We start from the raw sequence: 8,077 nt of genomic DNA, 5'->3' as shown, positions 1-8,077 counted from the left end.
TGGTTAGCTACTATTTATGGTTAAGTAAAATTAAACGATCTTTGGGTTTTGTTTTGCATTTACAACATAAATGACTACTGAAATATTTGTAGCTAATTCTTCAATTGATATTATTTTACAATGAACAAATAATTTTTAGCATATTGATAAACTTATGAATGTATGAAAAACGCCTGCCGTAAAATAAGACCATTGTTTATTTCTCATTACGTGTATAAATAGTATGCATATTAAGTCAAAACTGCCAGAAATGTCTTGTTGGTGTCATTGTACCATTGAAAATAGCAGGGAGGTACCTTTGGCGGTAATCTTTAGAAAAAGGACGTTCGTTTTTCGCTTGAATTTTCGAGGTCAGTGTGTATTTACTGTAAAACTGTGCTCCAGGTAGGTTCGGCGTATTGAAGACTGGGAGTTTCTATCGCGTTTTGAAAGATAAGCCCGCGGACTTGATTGTTTTGATTGAGCCAACGATTGCTATCCCTCAATTCGAATTCACTCGTGCTTGAGTTGCAGCAAAGAAGATGGCAGTCGCCTCACTATGTCCTCTTGTCCCATTCTTTTTGTTTTCTCTTTTCCAAGTGTCTGCCACAACCTATACTCAACAACAATTATTTTTCGGTTTGATGCGCAACTCACGAAAATAGAATGTCCTCGTTCCATGCCGGAAACAGAAAAGGTCTACTATACTCCAGCAGTCACACGTGTGTACGTATATTTACATGGAGGTATATACTGAGCGCTCATTTCGAAAATAATACCAATAAAGCTAGTGCAATTGTCGTATCTTTCTGAGCTCCAATTCGAACGATAGAATGGTTGGGATGCAGGTACATAAAGGCCAAAAATGGCATAGCATTGGAAGGAATAAAAGAAAATGTGACGTGCACGCCACCGGGCAGGTGTGTAGTTAGGGGTTGGGTGTGTAGTAGGGCTGTGTAGCTAAGGGTTTAGTGGTTCGATAATGCGCATAATGCGCATTGGGAAGCACTGCATTTATCAGCTGCGGTGGAATAGCTACTCAAGCTGCGCTTGCTTGTGAATGCGTGTTGGTGATGTTCACGCAGCTGCTACTAAGGTTGGTGGGGACCTGGCGACATGAATAATTATTTATGTTAATCAATATTTTGTTTTTGCGATTTTTTTAATTTATCGCCAGCGCCAATGTGTTTTTAGAAATCGCACCATCCTTAAGGTCTTCTTGCGTTTATCATATTGTTCTGTATATTGCTTTGTTTAACAATACGTGTTCCAGTCAAATAATTCTGTATACAATACAATACCAGACCAAAAAAATCACAGAATTCAAAATTAATAACCAAGCTGTAACCAAATATTGTTACCAGAAATTGCACTCACTACACTGCTGCCCCAAACTAACATACTGCAATGGCACTACGAGCTTGCTTCACAAAAGTGGCAGAAAATATGGCAAATTTCATTAAAAGGAAGAGATGTTATTACTATCTCTTCCTTGTGTTTTTGTTACTGTAAAAAACGCAGCGTATTATTTTTGCCCTTCACTAACCTTCAACCATGACGAAGAACATTATCCATCCTTTAAGCAAGAAGGAGAAATATACAATATTTTGTATTTTATAATATAGAGCCTGTTCTCTTCAGCGTGTTATCTTGTGAAATTGTATGGATACATACAGTTATTGAATATTCTGTATTGAACATTCTGTAAAATTAGCTATATCCCTTTAGACGTGTCTCTATGTTTGTTGTTATATATTTACGCTGTGCCTAATTAAAATAAGTGATAGAATCATGAGATCTTAAGAAAAATGTTGTGATGTAGTGATGCCTTAAATAAAGTCGACTTTTCTAACTGCGTCGCTGGTTTGTGGCAAAAAAGCTATGACCGTTATTAGAGGTTCTGCCTATTGGTAATGTTTGTGTTAAATCCTTGTAGATTAAATTTGTTCGAAACGGGTAAACGAACAATGCATACGATAGTCGTGACACGTCCGTCTGCTTGGCTTTGCTTTGATTTTGCACTTTTTTTGTTGACATCGTCCAGTCTGAAAGGCTCATCGATGCCTGTTGAAGTGCTCCCAACCAACTTTTAAAGAAGTAATCATTCCGTAATAATCATCATCTTAAGCACGTCTAACGTAGGTCTTATTTTGCTATTCGTTCACCGTATATCCCGACCTGACAAGAATAAATCAAGAAAGGAAAAATCATGAACCGCTTGTTATGGCAAGCCTCGTAGAACAACACACTCTAGCAGACTGTGTTCTTGAAAAACTTGCTGTCCACAGTTGCTAATAAAAATTGTCCTTACCCTGTAAACCAAGCTCGACTGTTAGCTGGTCGTCGGCAGGTCATCTAAGTAAGCTAATGTTATTGCAGCCAGTGTTTGACGAAAGAAAGCATGAATTCGCTTTGCTACCGAGAATGACAGCTGCCACGATTATATAACAAGCCCTTTCTAATTATTATTTACGTGTATCAGTTTGGTCTGTCTATGTCTCGATACGTCGATAGAGCTCATGTACTCGTTTGAATGTAGTCGAACTGCTTGAAAATTGACAACCCGACCTTCTTAAACGAAATCATTTTTGCAGATTAAGAAATATTTTGCCTACCATGGAGGCTACCATCGAAAGGAAATCTTGCTACAATCTGCGACTGTAAGCTTAACTATAGTTATAAGCTTAGCTCAAGCACACTTGATGCATAAACTACATAAAGTTTTCCGCATTTAAGTTTTTCAATGTTGAAGGATAAAGTCAGAGCGCAGGGCTGCTTTCGCCTTAGTCGCACTGTGCAGTCCATCGTTGTTTTCGCACGTTATAATCCACAATGGCTCTGAAAGATTGGAACACCGTGGGAATGAGTACCAGTGCTTACGAAATGTTGTCGACCCTTAATAACTAATTATTTGATTATTAACTAATTATTAAATAACTTTGAAACTAATTATTTGCAGAAAACTTATAAACTTGCTTAGTACAAATTTTCAAAAATCTAGAATGAAGCTTGGGCGCAAAAGCACATTAACATTCTGATCTAGACTGTTTCTCATATCTTAAATTGTTGTTTTAATGAAGCAGATGGTTTACGGATATGGCTGTGTATAATATCATTGGTACGAAGTAGTCGGTTGATTATATATAATCATCAAGCAACCTTCTGTTCCAACTGTTTGGTATAACGAGTCCATTGAAATACGCCTCTGAATCAACATTAAGGCATACACTGTTCACTCGTTTTCAATCTTAAGATTACACTAATAAAGCCTATTTGTGCTTCTCTGTTTGCGCTTGGTGCTAAATAATCTTGTCGGCTAGTTAGTAGGCGGATGGTGTGCTGGCAGGAACGGGAGGAGAAAGTGAATTTGAATAAGTTAACAGAAAAAGTATACGCACATTTTGCAACTGTTTTTAAGTCAGGAGCGCAGAAATTCATCTAATGCTAAAGGTAGTCGAAGATGAACACTGTCTTGAGAACTTATGAGAGAAGGTAATAGTTTCATCTAGGGACAGACTAAAATTATCTTAAACGAAGCCAGATAATGATGAACTCGTCCAGACAGTATCGACCATTGGACAGGTCACCATACCTGTTTTGGTCGACCTGCAAGGTAAGTCAACAAATTATCTTGTAACTGTTCCAGAGTAAGGATGCTACATTCAAGACCAGAAATCAACAATGGCCACCAATACAAATACATGCAGCGCTTATTGGGCGACGCTTTGTCGGCTTATTTGCGCGTTCAGATAGTCTAGTCGCAAAATAGTTCCAAGTTCGCTTCATTAGTAATATGCTTTACTTTTAAACACCAAGCTTCATAGTTACTTGATCTTGACATCCTCCTCTGTCACCTTTGTTGAAGGTGGTTGCTGTGGTGGTGGTTGTTGGCTTAGTTTTTCGCCGCTGCTACAAGATGGTCGTTCGAAAATACTTCTGATGTAAATCCTTCTTATAGACAATCTCCACGCGCTAAGTGTTGTTTTTCTGAAACTCCTGTGAGTTTAATGTATGTGCTTCTTACTGAGAATCCACCCTTCAGTCACTTATGACTTTCAGAAAAAGCTTTTTTAAGAAGAATATATTACTGGCAATACCTGTATAATAAGTAGTGAGTATCATAGCTTAACCACTAAGTAGTTTTTACAGAAAAGGAATACACTCACTAGTGATAAACATTCTGTTAAATTAGTATTTCTATGTTCGACGACCACTCCATTGCTGGAGGAGTATAAATACCTCCGATGAGCATTTGAGTTTAATGTCAATGGGGGGTTTCTTTTGCAGACACATGTACCGTCATAAGACTGTCTGTCTCACACCGGGAATGTTTGCTGCTTCTACGCCCAAAGCTTTCAACCAATTTTTAAAAGTATGTGGTATGGCGAACCGTTTAAGCCGCACACCGAATTCGTCGGCTTGCGATGATGACGGGACTTTCTTGCTGTAGCGCCTCTGTGGACCTTGAAGGCTCTAAAACAGACACCAACGAGGAACGAAGAGACGCAGGTTCTCAACGAATTACTTAATTTCGTTGTGTATCTTCGAATACGTGTGGAAAAAAATTCACTGTCGTGGTAATTAGGTGAAAAAAAATCAGATGTTCGAAACTGGTAAGTCCCGTCGGCTGGTTTTACCGATCACGAGATCTGCTTAGTATCGTATCTCTTTAGCGTGGCTTTGAAATACAGGACAGATGAAATGTTCACTGTACTTTTCAGACCCGCAGAAAAATTGCATTTGACTAAAAAACTAGTCTCAAATATTATCTAAGTGTCCGTTATGTATTCCACTCACAGCTAACGCCAAATAGGGTTATTAACTTGAAACGAACCAGGGAAATTCATTTTAGCAGGGTATTAAATTGATGCAAGCCATTCATGACGCTTGTCACAGAGTGCACCCTGCTATGGGAGCAACCAATATAATAATCTTACATATTTTTGTACCTAAATGCTTCACATAATGGTCAAATTTGGTCAAGTTCCGTAACGCATGTAAATTCACGGTATAACTCGCAAAGGATTTCGGCCAGTTGAGTATATTAATAAATTATTTAGTCTAGCAGGCTGTTGAGACGGCAAGCCCTTTAATAGGAAGCACCGTAAAGTTACCTGCTGCTATTCGTTACCCCACACCTTTATCACATGTAAAGTTTTTTACACAAGCTAGGCACTATCACAGAGAGCTACTGAGTCAAATAGATATCACCGAAACAGTCTGTGCTAGTTAATCGGAGCATGAGTCGTTAGCGTTCAGAATACGCCTCATACCAGAATGCTACCTACTCCAGTCTAACGAACTTTTAAATAGATTAGATAAAGGACACGTGATATTTTACAGGAGCATCGTTTATTCCCCGCCACAAGAAATACAAGCATACCTCCTACTATTTAGCAGGAATAGCCAAGCTCCAGCAACTGTTTCTGAATCGGAGCGATCTCCTTTTCGACGCTCTCCTTCGCCTGCTTCTTCAGCTTCTGCAAATTATATGAAGCGTGCCGTCAGTATTACTACTGGCCGGGTGTGATGTTAGCAGTAACGTTGAAAATTCGCGAGGTTATAACAATAGCATACATGCGGTATGGATGGAGTAAATTTGTTAAGCAATATTTCGTAGGATAAAAAAAAAATTAAAAATCCAATGTAGAGCGTTTATGTAGCGACAAATGCAAACGCAGCTGTCACTTGTACGACGCGCAAACAAATTGTGTAGCATCGGTAAATTCCACACAGACGAGAAAAATCATGCATGGATCAAAGAGATGCAGAAACATTTCCACAATGTATTGACAATATGTAATCACACAAGCTCAAAATAAAATGGCGCGTGCTTTAACATTGGGAGTTTAATAGTTGAATGGATATCATTTAAATTTTTGTAACCAAGACGAAACACGAACATGATGCAAACAATGAGCGAGACAAAGCCAACAGAACAGAAAACACAAATATATACGGAGAGTAGTCAAGAGATGTTTTTGACTACTTTCTTTTTTCTACTTTTTCTTTCTCTCTCTCTCTCTCTCATATATATATATATATATATATAACTTAAAAACACATTTGAAGCACGGCTGCATCGGTTAGAAACACATAAACAAAACAGTATACACAACTTACCCTCTCCAGCTTAACGAGCTTAAAGCGCAGATATCCCTTAACCTTCCGTTTGGCCTCTAGCGTCTCCACGACGTCAGCGTACTTCCACCCTACCTCGGAGCTCAGTCGACCTAGTTTGCAGACCTTGCGACGGGGATTCGAGCGAACGGCCTTCAGGGCAGCAGGTACAACCATGCGCTTCTTTACATCGTACGCTGGCGGAATGCCCTCGAAACATTTCAAGTTGCCAAGCGCTTTCTGGCCTCTGGCTGTTTTGTGAGGCAGCATACCTCGCACTGTTCGCCAAAAAATACGCGATGGCGCGCGGAAGTGAAACGGTCCACGTTGCGGATTAACGTTGCAGCGTTTGCGCAAAAAGGCGAGGTATTTAAGTTTATTGCGGAAGAGACCGCCGGATATATTCAACGCCTCACATCGAACCACGACAACCTTCTGACCTGATCAAGAACAGCGAATAAATGCTGGTTAATAGCATTAAATGGCCATCGCCAACAAATCACGACACGAAAATGCCTGACATGTAGCCAAGTGAAATGTTACAGGGATGTGAGTCCAGCCTACACGGGTACGTATCTGCATACATACAAAACCAGGGTGTATGAAATTGTCACATAACGTGCAGATGTAATAATCATTAAGCTAATTAACAATACGCCAACCTGTTTCATATTAACTATTGACTTAAAAATCCTCGTCCTGATCTGTGAATTGCACCCACCATTACCATAAATATGGCACTAATTTGCGTACTGAACAACATCTGCTCTACCCATTCAACCTACACATAAGATTTTTGTGCTTGTACAACAATGCTAGAGATTGCAGACTTTAGATTTGCCTGTCAAACAGTAATGGTGAAACCGAAAAAAGCTGAATTGGTAATGTTGACTCCACAGCACCGCCATTGCAAATCGATGCAAGAACGAATCGCTATCTGGGAACTACTTTAATTTTGCAAGGTCCTAGAGGTCCAACATAAGGCTTCGTGCAGTCCCAAGATACCTTGCCTCATCGATCAACCGCAAAATGACAAACCCTTCTTCCCCCACAAGAGCGTTTCGAACAATACTGAAAATGATCCCTAGTAAAATTCTAATTGTTTCTACTAGCACCTACACACAAATATGTTTCTCTCAATCACGAAGCATCATTCCTTCGAAGAGCTTGCATACTACCACGAGCTTTCATTCACGTTACACGCCACTTCGTACAATTAAGCTTACCGGTTAGAAGAGTCTTGGCGACGATAGATGCAAGACGGCCGAGCAAGTGCCCCTTGCCGTCGATGTAAACCGGCTGAAATTCAAGAAAGCAACACAGCACGCAAATGAAAAATTCATTCTTGTTTTCACTTCACATCAAAAACACTATCTTATAGCAATATAGGCTCACGACCTAAACACGAGGATTTCGTCATCACATGCCGGTCAAAACCGAACAATGAGCTTAAGTGCAGTCTACGATCTAGGACGACTTGCGCGAAAAAAAAAACACCCATCGTAGAACATCTAGACAACATATTGAGCACAATCAAAAAGTTTCTATACGGTCGTTAGCGAATCAGTATACACGTGAACGAATAGGCCACAGGGCACACGTTGCTGCCAAAAAAAAACAATCACGTTTTTCGTAGAACTTCATCGATTTTTGCATATTTCACAACCGTAAAGGTTTGCTGTATCACGGATATCTGTCGACAGACATGCACGCGACAAAAAGTTTGCGAAAAATGCACTATTTTAGCAAAAATCCTTACCGCCTCAGTGAATCCAGGCATCTCCTCGGTTAAAAAGGTTCGACTAAGGCTTAACATGCGCCGACTCGATTCCGCGGATTGCAGCGCCCCCACTTTTGGCGGCCGGGCGATCGGTAGCCTCTCAGCCCGCGAATATTGAAATCGAAGAGGAGTTTATGGTGCAATACACACACAAGATGAGAATTTGATTCTTTAAATGTTGCTGCTGTGTGTACCTTT

The 8,077-nt window shown here is 39.9% G+C and overlaps 1 protein-coding gene across 5 annotated transcripts; it reads right to left on the bottom strand.

Annotated features, from left to right (window-relative positions):
- Positions 1 to 179: 179 nt before the first annotated feature.
- On the bottom strand, positions 180 to 7,942 carry RpL13A (ribosomal protein L13A). Of its 5 annotated transcripts, none has more exons than XR_015324203.1 (7): positions 7,859 to 7,942; positions 7,326 to 7,398; positions 6,103 to 6,539; positions 5,363 to 5,459; positions 4,370 to 4,452; positions 3,808 to 3,975; positions 180 to 2,817 (listed from the first exon to the last, which is right to left on the bottom strand). XR_015324203.1 is itself a non-coding variant. In XM_022799388.2 (5 exons), exons 1-4 carry the CDS (start codon positions 7,913 to 7,915, stop codon positions 5,373 to 5,375), a joined length of 654 nt encoding a protein of 217 aa, XP_022655123.1. In that variant the 5' UTR covers positions 7,916 to 7,942; the 3' UTR covers positions 180 to 2,817; positions 5,363 to 5,372. The 5 variants fall into 5 exon arrangements, 2 of the variants coding, with proteins under 2 accessions (XP_022655123.1, XP_022655122.2); XR_015324202.1 differs by having other exon boundaries at positions 3,834 to 3,975; XR_002672301.2 differs by lacking the exon at positions 3,808 to 3,975.
- Positions 7,943 to 8,077: the final 135 nt, after the last annotated feature.

Source organism: Varroa destructor, unplaced genomic scaffold, assembly GCF_002443255.2.
Source record: "Varroa destructor unplaced genomic scaffold, Vdes_3.0 BEIS01000003.1, whole genome shotgun sequence".
NCBI classification, from domain to species: domain Eukaryota; kingdom Metazoa; phylum Arthropoda; class Arachnida; order Mesostigmata; family Varroidae; genus Varroa; species Varroa destructor.
This window is presented reverse-complemented; position numbering and strand designations above follow the sequence as displayed.